A 19,453-nucleotide genomic window follows, 5' to 3' on the forward strand; every position below is an offset into this window, starting at 1 on the left:
CCTAGTATTACTTAGTCCCACTAAAATTAATCCTGGATTGATTTTTTTAAGACAAAAATGCCCTTCCAATCTCTCCCCTCTTTTATCTCTCTCCCAATGTGCTAGCAAGTTATCTCCCTCCCTCTACTTCTTCATCTCCATCACAAGTCATTCCTGTCGTCGACGAGTCCTCTCTCTTCCTCTAGATTGCGTCTTGCTTCCTTTCCTCTGCCATTATTTCTTCATTGTTGAAGCTCTAGCATCGATATAAACTTGTTCACTATCTACTATGCTGCTCAAGATTTCTATTTGGCAGAGGCAGTGGTCGAAGAGCAAAGGCAGTGGATTGAATCGACACAAAGAATAAGAGAATCTTACCATGGATTAAAGCCGTGGATTGAATTAGGCATGCTATCCATTAAAGCCTTCATGCGTGGAGCCTAGTCAGAGAGCAAAGGCAATGACCTCTTTGCGCCATCATCCTCACTCTTTAGGAGAAGCAGAAGGAGAGTGATTAGAGTTAAGGTTGCAATTTTTTTAATTTTAAGGGGTATTATAGTTTTGTTATAATTTATGTTTAATTGTAAAATAAAATAAAGATAAGTGTTTCCTACAAGTGTTATCTCATATCAAATATAATTTTAAAGTCTCATTTCCACTCCCACTCCCACTCCCACTCCCACTCCCAATCCCAATCTCAATCTCAATCCCTCTAAATTGAGACCTGCTTACCAAACAAGGCTTAGGAGTATAAATTCTAGAGGCCAAAAGAACAAACCTACTTGTGAGCATTGCAAAAAGACAAGTCATACTAAAAAGACTTGTTAGGACATCCAAGGCAAGCCTCCAAATTAGAAACCAAAGAATCCCAAGGGGCGTGGTTATCATGCTAGCTAAGGGAAAAACATACCAAAAAGGTTGTGGTTACTCATTTAGTTGTAAATAAAAGAAAGTGTATATCTTGTGAAATTAAGAAGCTCATTGATTTCAAAGTCTCTCGTACGTAGGGCCAAAATACAGAGCGTGAAGTTTAGCCATATCAAAGGCAATTGCCTGTTAGAGTTAATGAAGGATCTAAGTGTAACAAATTTGGAATAAATACAAGTGTTTGATAAAAGCAAACCAATAATTCATATAACTAACAACCTTGTGTTTTATGAGAGGGTGAAACATATCAAAATTGGTTAGCACTTTGTTAGAGGGAAAAAGTGCTACAAGGAATAATTAGTCTAAAGCACATAAGGACAGATAACCAAGTGCTACGAAAGGTTACTAATTGTAAGGCAAAAGCAAGCTCATGTTGGGCATGCACTGCCATAAATTGTTTAATTGATTGGTGGAATGTAGGGTTGCCTTTGTTCCCCACTCCTAAAAGCTCTAAAATGCATCATCTTGGAATGCCGATCCCAATGTTGCTTCCACACGTGTTTATATATATATATATATATATATATATATTCCTTTTTTAAAAAAAATGTACTTGAAGTTTGAATTTTGTGGACGCTAAGCCTAGTTAGGAAGATGGGAAAAGGTGGAAGTTTGATATAATTATAGCATATAGGAATTATGGCGAGAGACAATTAGATATTAATAGAATGAGGCCTGAGAGAGTTCATTCATGATTTTGTTTCGAACGTGACACATACGATAAGCCGAAGGAGACTAATATAATTATTAGGGTTCTACATGGTGTGGCCCAAGGCGATATGATTCCCTCATCACTAAAGCGAGATTATATCTATAGATACCGTGTTTAAGTAAATATATTATTACAATATATATGTCGAGACTTTACACTTCGTACGCATTTGTAGCATTCATCATATTCGCTGTTTTGCATTCTTATATGTGATCACCAAAGAGCATTGACCTTAATGAAAATGTTTATGGTTTTTTTGAACATAAAATTTTAAGTTTGAGTTCATAAAAATGCAAAAAACACTTTTAAGATAGCTACTCCCAACTGAATTTGATAATGCTCGATTTTGATCAAGTTAGACAGTTATATCAAAAAAAAAATCTACAAGATCTTTTCTTTTTTCTATATTTAAATTTTATTGTTAAAATTTTACTTCTTATTCAAATGACAAATGCCTTGCAGTACTTTTGACCTTTTTTTTTTTAGTAACAAAATAATCCGGTAGTAAATACTACTGATCAATGAACTTAAATTTAAGGTGGTCAAGTTCTAAATAAAAGAAACTTTCTAACTAACTAACTAACGAACAAAAATTAACATGATTGGTAGAAATTTTTATCACTTAAGCAGTTAGTTTAAAGTTCAAATCTCAGCCTTAGTATATATCCCAATTTAGTTAAAAGAAGTTTACATTTGCCCTTAAAACCTCTGGAAAAATAATCTTTACTATCAACAAAATTTATTCCTTGTACTTTAAGCTTGATGTGACTTTTCTATCAACAGGACTTATTTAATATATGTTAGTTCTCTTTTTTTTTATTTTTCAGAGTATTTTTATGATCAACAGTGGTGAGATTAATTTCTCAAAATTTTAGTGCTGTTTGAAGGGTTGTTTTCTCATAAATAATACTCTCCATACATATTTTCAAAAATACCCATTTATAGCTTAACAGAGTGAGCTAAAGCTTGCGGTAAATGCAAAAGCAAAGTGTATGTAAATTGCGTAGATTTAGCAGATAGACATGATGGAAGGCTGCGCAAAGAGTGTTTTGTCCCCCACTCTCAATAGATTCAACACTCTTTAACTCTTTCTCATGTTAATTCCTCCAACTTCTCAGTAAAGTGCACGCACACAGACATGCCCATATGTGGATATGATAGCTTCTTGGTGACACTCAAGCAACACTTCGGTCCACCAAAAGTCTCAATTTTTTTTTTATACAAGCCCACGGGTGTAAAGAAATAATGATCAGATCATATCTAAAATCATAAAATTTTTATAATCAAAGGGTGTGCTGTCAAAGATCGCAATATCAAAATTATCACTTTAAATATTACGAGCTCAACACCCTTTTTTTTTATGAGATTTATAATTTTTTTGATAATTGTTAAGGGTGGATAACTTTTGGAGTGGTTGCATCAAATGAGTGATAGAGTATCCATAAAATATAAGTAAAAGTTAGCTTTGAAGATCTTAACATTTCAACAAATATTAAGACTTCTTAAAATTTTCATGAGCTTAACAGCCATGTTGGAGTGATGAATAAAATTTTTTTAAAAATCCCTTAATCTAGCTACTCTTATTGTCAAAGGTCTCAACTTCAATTAACATTACTTAGGGACCAATGCATATGAATCATTGATAACATCCAATTGATCAAATTTAAAATCCCTTTCAATGAGAAAGACGAAGACCTTCACTTTTCTGTGTCCAATTTCCCTGTCATTACACCGACAATGTCATGGCTTTTGGGAGATTCATTTATTCTTCTGCAGAATTTGTCCTCATCTTTACCGTTCCACAATTCTCGACTTTTTTTGAAATTTTATCAGAAAATGACATTTATAAAATTGTAAGAATTACTTATATTATTTCTACTTTTGAAAATTAGTATAAATGCCATCTTCCATTATAAACTGTGACCATTTGTTTTGTTTGGAAAAAGAAATTTGTAACCTTCTTCACAGCCTGTTCTGCATTTCTGGTCACAGGTGGACCCTACATGTTCTTTGAATTCTTGGCTTCAATTTTATTTATTTATGTGCAAGTTGGGATGTGTGCAGGAACTCGTCCACAGGTTCCAATTACAGGAGGTTTCGAGATGAACTTTAAGCTTTTTTAATATATTTAACTGTAACCCGTAATGTTTTTGTTGAGAACATAAAAGAATTAAAAAAATAAAAAAAAAAAAAGTTGGCTGCATTTGACTGGTCGTTGGTGTTGAGGGGTGACTGGTGAGACGACTTTGAATCCATCAGTGACTGATTACATATAATTGGGTTTTTGGAAAATGAAATGTTGATGGGTTAACTTGACTTCTCCATTCCGTTAGGAGGGTCAACAAACTAAGCCCAAGACGTAAATTCTCCATTAGGTTAGAAGGGTCAACAAATTAAGCCCAAGATGTGCAAGTAAGGAGGCACTATTAACCATTGCATGATCCCACCCAATCAATTTCATCTTTCTTTGGTTACACAAACAAGCTACAAACGGGGTCAAATTTAACAAAATGAACAAGTCCCTTCTAACGTCACAAACTAAAGTTTAAATCCTTAATGAAAGAAGTGTCTATATTTAATATCCAATCATACCTCAAATAGAAGAGTACTTATGAACAATTAAAAAAAAAAAAATATTCCCTTCGTCCCAAATTATAAAACACTTTCAGACAAAATTTTATATACTAATAAACCTCATTAAATACACTTAATAACTTTATCTTTTCAAAACAAAAATATAAACTTTCAAAAATATCCATCATTTAATATATTGAAAAGAGAAAACACGAAAATTAATTATAGAAAGAAAAGGGATAATATTGAAATTAGTGTATTTAATGAAACCTTAATATACTTAAAGTGTTTTATATTTTAAATGGAGAAACTCTTTTAAAAGTGCCCTATAATTTGAGATGGAGGGAGTGCAAAAAGACTTCACACACCTTTCAACCATAAACTGAGGTAAAACTACTTAACTGCATTCGCTGGTAAACCTCCTTCAATCCGAAGTTTTTACTGTATCCCACTTGGTTTCCACACCAAACTTGTTCATTCACTCTCAAATTAAATTAGAATTATATGCATATCACCAGGTACTACTTTCCATGTATGTCAAAAAGAAAAAGATACGTTTCACTTTTCTTTGTCATCCTTCTCCTTTCCCTTTCTGCTTTATCTTTTACAGCAACAGAATTCTTGTTCCGTACCGTAAACCGAATTCTGCGGCCTTCTTATTATCCACTTCAATAAATCATGAACCCAAATGACTAACCCTTGAGTAACAAATCCCATTTTTATGTTCCAATCTAGCTGCACACGTTTTCCCAAATTTTAAGAGTTATAATGGAGTTAAAGGGGGAAAAAAACCAAAGAGAACACTAAAAAATTGTTGAACAAAACCTCTTGCTTAACAATACTTCCAATGATGTAATAGTAGAACATAATGACATCATGCAATCCATTAGTCAACCTCACCTAATGAGATATAACTTGTTATTGCTGAGGGTTCCAAGATTGATTCATTACTTCAACTTTAAAAAAAAAAAAAGAAACAAAAAAAATTACACAAGGGCCAGCTAAACACGTGAAGTAGCTAACGAGATTGAACCCGCTAGCAAAAATGAGTTACTAAACCATAAGGCCAATGGCCATTACTTCAAAAGTGCCCACACAAAAATGAATCCATGATATTGTAGTCATTAAGTATACCAATCTTCTAGGGCTTTTCAAGGTATAACTTAGGTAGAATATAAAAGATGACGCCGAGATCAGATGTATACATACAATCCACTTTCTTTCCTACTCTTATTTTCTTCTATTTTCAACTCTATTAAAACTTTACAACATGCAACAAGATACGCTATACAATCAGGCTTCATCACCAGAACACCATATCTTTTCCTACTTCCTTGACTCGAATATAAATATAATATACACAAAAAGAAATGAGAAAAGTGGGAACAAAAGCGTGTTATGTACATACAAAATTTCCATTAATATTCCAGTTGACCGCTTTCTTGTCCTTCGAATATCAATAGCACTCTCAATCAGCATCCTGAGGAGAAAAATATGCGACATTATTAGCCAGCAATAGAACGTAAACCTCCATCAATGAGTCTGGATCATTGAACTATAATATGGCAAAATACTTTTTTGGTCCTCGAAGATCCATTCAAATTGTGATATGTGGAGGGGAAAACCAAATTGAACCAAAGTTTATCTGTATTTCAATTTTCAATGATAGAATGAGCCAGATGGTTCCTTAATTTTTCTTTCTTTCTTGGTTCATTTGACTCCAGGTGGGATTCAAACCTGAATCCTTTCTCCCATATCAATTAAGTCAAAGCTCATTGGTGGCTGGTTGCTTCCTTTATTATGTATATAGCACAAGTAAATTGAAAGTATTGAGATGAAGCCAGCACTTACTGAAACAATGAACAAGGCCCCACATTTAATGCCAGCATGCCATGCCTTGTTTTGAAGCTGTTTGCAACCACTACTATATCTGCAGAGAATTTCTAGCCAGGAAGTATCCTTCGGGCAGCTCTCCATTGCTGGTTGTTATCATGTTATGTTTTTCTTGGTTGAAGACATGCTAGACAGGAGATCAATCAGCCATTGCGTAACAGGATGCCTTCATAACTTGGTAAAGATTATAAATCCCGGTAATTTCCACTCTTCAACCAGACCGAAAGCAACGTGCCACTGCCTCATAGAGCTGATCTTCTTCGAATGGCTTTGACACATAATCATCCATCCCACACCTATTGCACTCTTCAATTGAAGCTTGAGTTGCATCAGCTGTCATGGCCAATATTGGCATGTGCCAAGGAGCCACATTACCAAACATCTCAGTTGATGCTTCACCATGTGCAATTTTGTCATTGAACTCCCTCTCCAGACAGCGGATTTGTCTGGTCACTTCAAATCTGTCATTCAAAATGATGAGAATATTTGTAAAATTATAGCTTAGTCAGGAATCCAGCTTTGTGAGATCCTATCCAGAAAAGAACATAGAATCATATTTCTGACATATGCTAAGTGGCCACTCAACATACGGAACAGTCTTAGGAATCCTTGTTCCTCAAGCTAAGGCTGCAGATAGATCCTCTCCAGTGAGTGGAGGGGACCCCCCTGGTGGGGGGACCCACATTTACAGAAGGATCTAGTCCTGTCTCTCTCTCATCCAACCTCCCTCCCCCTGGAGGGTATCCACTATCCAGGTCTTCTAAGGCCAGAACGAATACTTATTTATCTTTTCAGCCTCAAACTAGCATTCAAATAGATATTAATTGATAGCTTTATAAGAATCTTGCTCCATGAGATCATACGAAGAAAAGCAAGCAGAAATATCAACTTCCCTAACCAAAAAGGGTCTCTAATGATCTGAGACAAATCACCTATCAACATTAAGTTAAATTACATACTGAAAATCACTGATACCATTTCCAAAAGAAGTGGTTATATTAAGTTTCTAAATACAATTAAGTCACAGATGAATTACATGATATGTTCAATCCCGCAGGTCATTGATTATGTAGATAGCTTTACAGGTCAATAGTGCAGCAGTCAGGCTCAACAGAACAAGTCCCAGTTAAAATATTCTAGCTAGCAGGTATTTGCAAAAGATATCATGTACATGCTGATTTCTTGCATAAAGCTAGTTAAATTATTATGCATTAATATGCATACATGATTTCTCCAGTACAAATGGCAACTACAGTGTCTTGCATTCTGAAAGAATCATCAAAGAGATTAAGAAAAGACATATCAATTACCCATCCATTTCTGGCATTTGGAGATCCATGAAACAAGCATCAAAATTATGCGGTGGCTTAAGTATCTTCAAAGCAGCCCTGCCACCCTCCACACAAGTTACTTTTGCCCCATATCTTCGTAGCATGCCTTCTGCTACTTTTCTGTTCACTGCATTATCGTCAACCACCAAAATATGTTTCTGTCTTAGCAAGTTCCCAAGGTTTGGTTCTTTCCTTCTGTAGTAGGAAATCAAAGAACTAAACCAAAGAGGTTTCATTAGTATATCATCTACAACACCAACAGATTTTAGCTTGCCACGTTCATCAGTACTAAGGTTGTTTGCCAAGAGAAAAATCTTGGGAAAACTTTTCGGGTCTCTTTTGACGTCATTCTTCCTCTGTTTCTCGATGACATACAATAGACTACTTTCTTTATCCAAAACATCCTTGTCTATCAGAATCATTTCCCACTGTTGAGAATTACTGGGAAAACAGAAAAAGTAATATTTAGCAAAATATTTCACAGCAACTAATTCACCAGTACAAAATTTTCAAATATTGACTTATGAAGTTATAAAGCATGTTTCCAGAAACTAAAAACTTTTGTTTACTTGGCAAAACAAAAGTAACCATATCACCTCCTCTGCTCAAAAAAAAATTCCCACTTTTCAAAAAATAAACAATGTTTTTTAGACCACCAAAAAAAATCATAGTATCATACAATCTTCATTTCTCATCTGAAACATGCAACAGTTTGAACATAGTATCTTAATTTATTTTGCAAATTGCTCCTTTCTCCTCTCCAGTGATCATGTGATACAGATAATCTGTATTCTACAATTATATGTTTAGTAAATGACTCATTCACTAAATTCCCTAGTGGTACCTCGCATGGTACTTTGGAACAATAATACTCATTTAATGTGCTTTGGTGGTGCTCGAATGTCAATTATTGTTTTTACAAATTCAGATGACCTTAATATAAATTGAAATGGCAAATGCAATATTACCTCTTGTTGGAAGAACCGGATAGATAAGAGCGTGCTGAGTTAAGACTATAAGCAATATCCACAGACACCCAAATCCTCCGCAGATAATATCTAGTAACTTCAGCACGGATTTTTCTTCTATCCACCACAAGTGCTCTCAAACCTTGAAATTTTGAAACAAAAGGGTTGCACTGCTGCCGCTTTGTATCCACAGATGAGGCTTTTGGTGCCCTGAAAGTTGCACTAAAAGAAAACGCACTGCCAATTCCAGGTTCGCTGACAAATCCAATTTCTCCTCTCATAAGGTCTACTAAGCATTTACTAATGCTCAGTCCTATGCCAGTCCCACCATATGTTCGTGAGGTGGAACTATCAGCTTGCATAAAAGGGGTGAATATGCGGTTTTGTGCATCCAAAGGAATTCCTATACCTGTATCCTCGACTGTCACTAGTAATTGAATCACTCCAGGGTCATTCATCAGATTCATACTGCTTAACTTTTTGAAATTTGCCCAGCTTTTCCATCTATTAACAACAGGAAACCCACTCAATGTATTATAGGTTCTGTCTGACATGTCCTGGAACCCTTGACTCAGAACTACATCCATAATGTGAGGTGGGCTCTTTACTTCATTTGCCAGATGAACCGATACAAATACATGTCCTTTATCATGAGTGAACTGGAATTCAACAGATAAATAAATGAATAGAGATAGTGAACCAATAATTAAAGTGAGATTTTATGGGTGTCAACAAAGTAAGCTGGTGTGCAGCAAAATTAATGAAATGTAATCCCTAAAATCTAAATAGTGAGGGTAACAAGAGGAACAGAGACAAGTTAAATAAAATATCTACAAAAGCCAATGCCAAATAACAGTGAATTAAAAATGTCATAAAGAAACACTCAGAGAAAATGGCATCCCCAAGATAATGGAAAATGCAACATTTCTTCATTTACTCAACTTTGATCTCCCAAGTAAACTTAGTAAATGGTCAAAAATCATGTACAAGAAAACAATTTTTCAATGAGAATAGATTAATTGATCTAATATGTAGGCCAGTGTTCACAGATAATATCCCTGTAAACAGAAAGGGTGAGAAAATTGTCGTCTACATTGGAGAGATGTTTCTGGCAACCAAAATTCGAATAGTAAGCATGAAAGCCCAAAAAATTAAAGTGCAGCATGAAACATAGCAGACCTTAAGTGAATTCCCAACAAGATTAGTTATTATTTGCCGGAATCGTTTAGGATCACCAATGACAACTTCTGGCACCTGGTTGGATACATAAGCAGCCAACTGTACTCACCCAAAAGAATACAGAACCAAGTTTATGTAAGAGTTAATATCCAACCATTACTTGACGAACAAAAATAAGGTAGTCGAAAGCATGAATATTCACCTCAATTCCTTTTTCATTAGATTTTCCAGAGAAAAGTGAAAGAACCTCATCTAGAATAGAACGTGGATCAAGTTCTACAGCTTCAAGTTCAAGCTTTCCTGCCTCAATCTTAGCCTGATCAAGAACCTCATTTATCACTGATATGAGATCCTTACCACTCATGTGAGCAGTCTGAGCATAATCCATCTGGCTTTCATCTAGTTCAGTATCCATCAACATTTGCAGCATACCTGAAAATGATTAGAAAAGTTGAATTTTACTAACGCTCAATGAATTGGGAAGTAGCTAACATAGCATCAAGTTCTTTAATATTTTAAATTACCTAAAACACCATTCATTGGAGTCCTAATCTCATGTGAAACTGTTGCCAGAAACTACAAAAAAGGGAAATCAAAATACAGAGGTCATAGCAGGAATTATAATTATATTTAAGATAGATAAAAGAAAATCCATGTTGCCATCAGCTGAGAAAATCAAATCACAAATCATCTTGTCATCAGCCTCAAAATTATGCTGAAAATGAAAAACCAACTGCCACAGAAATACAATGAACCTGAGATTTTGCTACATCTGCAGCTTCAGCTCGAAACTTGAGCTCCCTCATTTGACGATAGTCATCCTCCACTTTTGCTATTCGACTGATTGCTGCATAAAAAATGTGACCAAGAAGCAAAGTAATAACAAGTACACCAACTGATGCATTGATTGCTGTCCAAGGTAATGGAGGCTTGTGTTTGAACCTGGAAAAGAAATAATGAACAAATAGAAAAACAAATAAACAAAATTCAGCTTATATGAAGCTCTAGGACTAAACATTGTCCCATTGAGTAGGGCGAAAGCAAACCTGCAATGCATCTCATGTTTTCGCATAGGATCCCCAAAATCCAGGTTGCTTATATGTAGTAACCCAGTATCAACAACATCAGTACCATACATTGTGATAGGCACAAATGCATTTGTTGTATCATAAACATTTACAACAATGGTTTGTTTGCTGGCAAGTTGATGCAGGAGCTTGTCCACCAGTGATGGAACGTCATAGGAAGCACCCAAGTACCTAGAAATAGACTAACATATGAACTACACTAGCTTATAAATAAAAATATGAATATTAATTATTAACAATTTGGGGGAAATTCTTGTATAAAATACCCAACAGTAGCTTCAATGCGTTGCTCTGGTGTAGCATTAGGAGGAAAATTAGCATTGTAGACAGCAAATGTAAGGACAACACCCAGGTGATTGGACTTCAGTAGTTTGAAAGGAGATGTTAGAACTCCCTTTCCAGTTGCTCTTGCTCGCAAGATATTCTCACGGTCTTCCTGTATAACAGTAACAAACTAAACAGATAGACAACAACACAATCAAACAATTTAATTCACAATTCTATACATAATTGTTCCTTATTGTCTCTTTTCAATCTATGACAAGCATGAATTTATACGAACCAAGAAGACCTGATAATCAGTACGCATTAAAAAAATGAATATTTCTACCGTTATTTTACTGTGTTCATTAAAATCTATGTTAAGCAACAAATTTTTAAACTGTCTATGCATGTATATGCACAAGAGACTCTAGTTACATCCACACAGGGAAATTCCAGTGCTTGCAGTCATCCTATTGCTGCCAAAATGTGAAATTTCATTATTAATTCATTATTATTTCATCCCACCATTTAACTTTTTCCTTTTAAAGATAAATATGTAACATAAAGCTTAAGGTATAATTTATTTTGCAAGTTCAGCCCCATATAATAAAAACAAGATTAATAGTAATAGTAATAGTAAATGATTAAAAATTTCAATGCTGCCAAATTGAATAGAGAAAAATTAAAGACAAAAGAGTAAAGGATCTATCTGTGAGATAACTAAACACAAGTTTTCCTCCTCTTATGAGAAATTAATAGTAAGAACATTCATAGAAACGTGAAATAAAGTTTCAGATGGTTGCCTGAGTTCTGCTTAAAGTAAGGAAATTAAACAAGGGTAACAAGGTGAGAACGCCAAACCTTTCCAGACATCATGTCAATCGATACAATATGGGAAACAGTTTCTTGAGCAAATATCACAGGAGCATATTCATCTTGAATGGGGGCAGGATTGAGATTTTCCGGAATACAATCTTGGACAAGTGTTTCATTCTCAGTTTCCATTTTCTTAATTGTCCACCCATGCTGCTTTTCAAAATGCTCCCTATCAGAGTGGAGAACTTTCATAGCATAAGCAACACCACTTGTTAGTGGCCTCTCAAATGCTGTTCTCTCCGTATATTCACCAAAAGTTTTCTACAGAAGAATATAAGAAGCCTCAAGATTAACTTTCCTTCTCTTTGTATTTTTTCTTATTTTGAATTCATGTCAAGATTACAACAAGAAAAGTAACTAAGAAGTGGAGAGAAGAAAAAAAATTTAACGTCTAGGTGACATGGTCTGTGGACTAACAAGACAGAGGGGTCAGCTATGTTTTAGGCAACTAGGAATGAGTTTGAACAAATTCCTTAATAACATCCACAATTCCACTTGTTCATTAATGCTCAAACATCAAATGCTGACTATTTTCCTGACTTTACAAATAAATAATCTCCATATGCCCCTTTTCTTATGTGTTCATCATCTTGAGCCAACATACACCCTACCCTCCAGTAGCTATACCATAGCGATGATAGGAACGGTAATAAAGGCTCCTGTGGAGTTAGAGGCACACACTAGAATCGGACCAATTAGTTGACCGTTGCTTCTTTGATTTTTAAAGCTTTTTGACAGGATTCATCTCCACCACCACCCTCCTCCACAAAACAAAGCCCTATATATATTGTTACATAAAAAATTATTTTATTAATTATTAGCTTATTGAAAATCTACATCATGAAAATTATCTCAAGTTATTAAAAAATTAACTTAGTATGTATTTTTTTATTAGTTATTTTCGTAAAACTAATATATGTATATATACTTTTTATTTTTCAAAATTTCTATATGATTATACGTAATTAATATTTAATGAACTTTTTCAATTTATAAAATTATTTTAAAAATTCAATAATGAATATTAAAAAATCATACATTAAAATAATAAAGCATATATATAGTTCCTTAAAAGCGACAAAAAAAGAACCCACACAATTTTCGTTTTCAATCTGTCCCTACCTATGACATAACCCGAAACCTTCCCATTCACGATCATGTTCATACTTTTCAGCTTCCTTCTTTTCTCTTCCTGTCACATTCCCTTCGTTATAATTTTGTGTGTTAAATTGCCTCCAAAAGAGAAAGGATATTCAATGCCATTCCACAAGATTTACGGATGAGTGAGAATCACTTTTCCCTCCTCTCACACAAACTATCCCATATTGTTCGTTGTTTAAGACTGCAAAGACACATACATCCACCACAGCTAAATGGGGAGGAGCACATAGAATTGGGTAAGAACTGACATTTAACCATTTCAATGTGCCTCAAGAACCAAATGGGGAGGAGTACACTACCTGATCAATAGCAGATGGATGTTTACTATGGTGAAAGGTGGACACAAGAATAGCCAAAGCGTGAACGTGGTTCATGCTCACATTGAACTGATCCTGCAGCATGCGAGCTCGCTCATCACACATATTAATAAGCATTTCTTCTCTCCTCAGCATAATATCGTTATTCAGGTGCCAGAACAACCAAATGGACACAACTATTCCAAGTAACACAAATGTAACTAAAAACTTTTTCCTCCACCTCCCAGCACCCTTTGAATTTTGCCCAGCAGAATGTTGCAATGCTTTGGGCTGTGAAACCAGCTCCTGATTCCAAAATAAAGGAAAGCCAGCCAATCTGCAACAAATTGTAATTCCAACAAGAATCCACGAGCATCCTATAGACAAAGTCAGATAACCTTGAATTGCAGCTAACTCCAATACCCATGACTGCACAATGTCCTGTAAAGCCAGAAGTATGTTCATTATATTATAGAATGAAGACACAGTTGTTTCAACATGAACAAGAAAGAAATGCTAAATCTATTATAACAAAAAATGAGTGCTAGAATGCAACATTTGATGGATGTACAAATTGTACCATGGTATAACCACATTTAACAGAGTAATCCATTATTTGGAACACCCATAACAAAAGCTAACCTCATAAAACCCATACATGTGTGTCTACAAAGGAATCAGATTTGTTAAGGTTAAACTCAAACGACATGCGATTGTTTTTTGTTATACTACTCTGTCTTTTATCATGCTTCAAATTCTTCCATTTATTCTACCAATTTTGCCAATAACACAAGAATGTATTATGCCGCTTATTGAGCTAGAAAGAAAGTCACATTGCTGGTCAGGCAATTCTACAGATTCATCTGACCTTTTGTGTATTAAAAGGTACCAATGGATCCATATAACACATGATTAACAATACCATGCCTCACCTTGAGTCAGCAAACTAGTGAACTTTACAAGGAATAATAAGCAACAGTGCTAAGGCTCAATAGCCATGCTTTTGGGACTCCATCCAGTAACACATGACACATACTCTTCAATGGGTTTAGTAATAGGAAATGGGAATAATAATTAATGATAGTTTATAGGCACAAGCTATTTGACAAAGAAGCAGCAGTTTAAACTATGGAACTTCTGGTTATGACAGATCACACTCAGCTATAGCTAAGAGTTTACCTTTCCAAGAAACAAATTATTGATCAAATTGGACATGATAGCAGAGTATGAGGCCAATGATACAGTTTTTTCCACTAGCAGTAATGATTTCAGGTTTGTCTGAACAGAATCATTGAGAACTGGGCATTGTTCTATAAGTTCAACTTGGCCTGGGACACTTGTATGCTCCTTTTGAAACTCCTTATTCTCTGAAAATACCATCTGCAGAGTACTGCCAAGGTCACTGCTTAACAGCTTTTGTACTCTTCTTTCGCCAATACATTGGGATAACATCTGCATTATAGACTAGTGAAATAGAGGGCGGGAAAAGAAAGCATCACTTTTTTATGCTAATCACATGCATCTCTAAAACGAAGCACCAATTGCTCGTAAGACATCAAGTGAGAGAATATCATGGAACTTTCAGATATTAAAGTGTTTCATTTTGTTTTTTACGGGGGAGGGGGGAACAATTGAAGTGTTTAATATATAAGTTAATCCTAGGAAAAATTGTGTGGCCCTAGTGGGTTTCTAGATTTCCCAAGTACTCGGAAACTCCTAATAGTAAATTTAAGCTCGAAATAGACAAGTCATCATCCCTTAATTATTCAACACATTTTGTACTGCATATCATTGTTAAAACTTTTCATGTTCCTTATATCCAGCCGTGTTTGAAGTGGTTTTCAGAAGTACTGGCAATTAAATTCCTCACATACAAAACATCACAAACCATCATACGGAAGGACGATGTATACCCTTGCATTCCAATTGAATTAATCTAACAATAGGCTTCTACCGGAAGAACAGTCAGTATGGTAGAAGCCGACTAATCAGACTCTTATCAATAGACCTCGCGTTAAGGCACAGAATCGCATGCACTTATCAAAGAAGTGACCATGGTGCATCTCCCCATTTTGGTATATTGTCAGCCATTGTGTTTGGGGGTGCACGCTCCACTACTCCCAACAATGGAAGCATATCAATTCGATGCAGCGGAGCATCAAGGCGTCTATTTCTACTGGCTATTTTTCACTTTGTCTGGTGCCTCTGTGATTGGCATCACCGATGGAGACCTTGTCCGTACGTAGCAGACGATAGGATTGCAAATCCTTCCCCTAGCGCCTCATACTACTTATTTATACACAAAACAACATAACAATTCTTCATTGGAGAAGAAGCAAAGGAATTACGAAAGAAGAGCAATGAACGGAGCCGCTAGAAAGAAGTTAAGTTAGGATCGGCATCTCCCAAAACAGCGTCTTTTTGAGGAGATGCACGGCGTGCAAGTGCACGCAATCCAGACGCATTAAGAAATGAATCGAGAAAATGGAGAGAGAAGCGGAAAGTGCAGTTTCTTGAAGAAAGGAGGTAAAAATGCATAAACATAGTACCTGATCTGATGCAGAGAACAAGGAAACGAAAGCACGAAGTTGCTTTTTGCTGATATTGTGACGTTGTAGCAAGATTCGAGCTCTCTCTTCACAATCACCCAGCCTTTTGTCCTTCCTCAACATCCATGAGTCACTGTGAGAACTGACGAAGAAGAACCACACAATTCCCACCGCAACAACACCAAGAAAAACCCACACGAAAAAGGGCTTCTTCTTCTTGCATTTCCTGAGCGAAGAATTAGACTCATGCAAGGCTTCATTTGACTTGCCCGACTTGGAACTCGGTGGCATCCTGCCATTTAACCCAGAGAGCTTCCGATTCACAGACATTCTGGCAAAATTGACCCACTTAAAGGCTTAGTATGAGCCTCGGCTCAACCAAAACAAACATACAATCCAACTTGCAGGCGAAAATTGGCGGAAACCTAACAGTAATTTGGGTAAGCCAGAGGGAAAAACTCATAAAGTTGAATAAAGTCAAACCAAAAGGGCTAAGAATTGCATTAAACCAAGTGGTCCAGCGTCTATTATCGCTCTGCGTGAAGCTTCAAGAGCCATAAAAGACCTGGAATAGCACCATGGAGTAATTATCACCCTGAATCGAACACAGTTGTAAAATATTTTGGCAAGTTGTGAGAGAGAGAGAATTATGATATGAATGAGATAAGAAAAATTTGTTGGTTTTCTGAAACTGGCTGTTTCTGTCACTCAGAGCCCTGAACGGCAAAAAGAAGCATCAAGGAGCGGAACAGTTGAGTCCAGTCGAGTCTCTCATACACAGAGAGAAAACCCATCCATCATGAACCTGGCCTCTTCTCTTTAAATTAATTAAGTTAAATTTTATTTAAAAGAATACATTTTCCCGTCGAAAAAATAAAAATAAATCATTTTTCATCATCTATCGCTTTTCAAATGAAACACTGGACTGACAAAGCATAGCCATTGATTGATTTTCATGAAATTGAAGTGATATTTCTCCGAGTTCCAGCTGGGTGGTGCTGTATTAGCTAATTAGAAGATGAAATTCATCATTGTCTCATCATCTTGGTGGGGATGGTTCAACAAAAATGAAAAACCTCACCTTTGTAAACTAAAACATGACACCAAAAGAGAGAGAGAGAGAGAGAGAGAGTATTCCATAATTTAATACGGATCATTATATAGAGAGATGATATATTAATTAATAAAGATGGCATATTAATTAATAACTTGTTTTGAAGTGGGATTAAGGATTTGTTGGGTGTATTAATTGACGTTGAATTTCTGTTGTTGGGTTATTACTTATTACGATTCATGTCGGGCGAGAGTTGAAAAAGACCAGACCATACTGTTTAAAGATGGGATAGTGAGGTGTTGTACACTGCAGAATACGGAAACTCTCTCTCTCTTTCTCTCTCTCTCTCTCTCTCAGAGACTCAGACAGGTTCCAGCGAAACCGTGAGAGAGAAATCAAGTCAGACACTGGGACAGCAAGAAAGAGAAACTTTGAGAGGAGAATTCCAACCATGAGCTTTGGACAAGATTTATTTAAATTAAAAGTTTTTAAATTTTTAAAATTTTATTACAATTTAAAATATTAATTTAATATTAAATTAAAAAAAAACTGTCCTACTGTATTTATTTATTTATTTATAAAATATTATTAATTATCCTAATTTATTTATTCATTTTTTTAAAAACAAAATCAAGTAAAAAATCTAACAATAAACAAATGAAGTAGAGCAATAAATAAATAAAGTATAATAATGGATAATTGTTTGCAAGTAAATAAACCATATGCAATATAGGAACCAACAAATTATCTTAAAATGAATTAAATATTTAAAATGGAAACAAGTTAAGTAAGCAATGAATAATATTTAATAAGTAAATTAACAAGTGAAATAAAATAATAAATAAATAAAATAAAGAATTCTTATATTAATTTAAATGATGGTAATTTCTCATTCCTCTCATATATTTAATATCAAATTAGTACCTCAAAACTGTAGTGAAATTTTAAAAATTTAAAGGTTGTGAATTTAAATAAGTATGGTCCAAAAGTCTTTATTAAAATTTTTTTAATTTCAAAAGAACAAAATTAGAGAAATAAGATAGACTTGAGATTTTCAACACCAGAATGAATATACAATTTTTTAAAAAATATTTTATATTTTTTAATGAAGGGAATATTAATTTTCTCATACAAGGCTTTTTTTTTTTTACCAATTCTAAAACATATCCTAATGGAGATGAACATTAATTGACAATTAACAAGTAGTCAAAAAAGTCGAAGATCTGTAAAATTAACATACTGTGGAAGATATATTAATAGAAATTGTAAGACTTGCAAACAATGGAATTTATCTTGGAAAATGGAAAGACTTCAAATTCATATTTTTAATTTTAAGAGCCAGATAGTGTTTTTATCAATTTAAATTAAAGAAATTAAATAGTTCATACTTACATATAGTAATCAAGATAAAATTTAAAGTTAAATAATTGTGAAAAGTTGGATTGGATGATTTAGGAATTGTTTGCCACTATTTTTATTTTATTATTTTAAGAACTGATATTTTGTAAAACATATTTTGAGAATAAAAAATAATAAAAATAATTATTTTTTCATTCTCCCTTATTCTCAAAATAATAATATCAAAACACCTAAACGTTATTTTTATTTTTCTATTCTTTAAAATAATATTTTATTTTTATTTTTTAAAATACTTTTTAAAATTACCAAATAAAATTTTTTATTCTTTTATTTTAAAAAATAAAAAATTATGTTTAAAATAAATTGTCAAACAGACCCTTACTTCTTAGTCAAACTTAGTGATGCTTATTAAAAGACGATACCTATGATGTGTGAGGTATGCGTAGCATATTCCTCTGTGAGGACCTCGTGACAATAATTTAGAGAAAAATTATCTTGACTGATTGAGGCATCAAATATAATTAATGTGGGGGCTCTATAACTTACCCACTCACATAATTTATTGTATCTATTTATAAACGATATATTGGGTGGGCCCTAACAAAAAATTAAAAATGAGCCCCAAGCATGACGTGAACATCCACAGCTCAAACCAAAAACCAAAAAAAACCAACCAATAGAGGGAAAAAAATTGCAACTTCATACGATTCTCAAGAGAAAAAAAAAAGTGGCAAATTCAACCGAAAATATGGCTTTTTGGGGGGAAAAAAAGGGAAAGAAACAGCCCACTATTAGTATTAGAAATAGTCAAATGCCTCAAAAAAAAATAGATTTAACTTGTTTAAATTAAATTAAATTAAATTAGTACATACTCTCTCCATTCAAAAGTGTAAAACATTTTTTAAGAGATTGCATATTCAAAAATATATGACATTTTTAGTCTTTTAAGATGTAATGATTACCTTTTTTTTAAGTACTCATGTTAAATAAATTATTTATATTTATTATAAAATAAAATATCATATTAAAAAAGAATAAATGTAAAAATATAAGGTTAGTTTAAAAATAAATAACTACTTTATTGAAGTGAGATTTGATTAAAAATATTTTATATTTTTTAATAAAGGAAGTATGTTTTATATTTTATTCAAACTGTCTTTTGAAATGAATCAAATGGATGTTAAATTTAATCTAGGTTTAATTTAATGACAATTTTATACTTACTGCCTTCAAACAAAAGGGA

At 34.1% G+C, this 19,453-nt stretch overlaps 1 protein-coding gene across 4 annotated transcripts; it reads right to left on the reverse strand.

Moving 5' to 3' along the window:
• Positions 1-5,194: 5,194 nt before the first annotated feature.
• LOC129318102 (histidine kinase 2-like) lies at positions 5,195-16,951 on the reverse strand. 4 transcript variants are annotated; one of them, XM_054962658.1, is made up of 15 exons: positions 16,879-16,951; positions 15,798-16,128; positions 14,428-14,700; positions 13,252-13,689; positions 11,777-12,052; positions 10,918-11,087; positions 10,610-10,822; positions 10,319-10,505; positions 10,088-10,139; positions 9,766-9,995; positions 9,564-9,662; positions 8,385-9,043; positions 7,396-7,857; positions 6,044-6,546; positions 5,195-5,672 (listed from the first exon to the last, which is right to left on the reverse strand). In XM_054962658.1, exons 1-14 carry the CDS (start codon positions 16,935-16,937, stop codon positions 6,297-6,299), a joined length of 3,699 nt encoding a protein of 1,232 aa, XP_054818633.1. In that variant the 5' UTR covers positions 16,938-16,951; the 3' UTR covers positions 5,195-5,672; positions 6,044-6,296. The 4 variants fall into 4 exon arrangements, with proteins under 4 accessions (XP_054818633.1, XP_054818632.1, XP_054818635.1 ...); XM_054962657.1 differs by having other exon boundaries at positions 14,428-14,712; XM_054962660.1 differs by lacking the exon at positions 14,428-14,700.
• Between the last annotated feature and the right edge of the window lie 2,502 nt (positions 16,952-19,453).

Source organism: Prosopis cineraria, unplaced genomic scaffold (genome assembly GCF_029017545.1).
Source record: "Prosopis cineraria cultivar Desert tree isolate PC_DT_omini unplaced genomic scaffold, ASM2901754v1 PC8, whole genome shotgun sequence".
NCBI lineage: Eukaryota > Viridiplantae > Streptophyta > Magnoliopsida > Fabales > Fabaceae > Prosopis > Prosopis cineraria.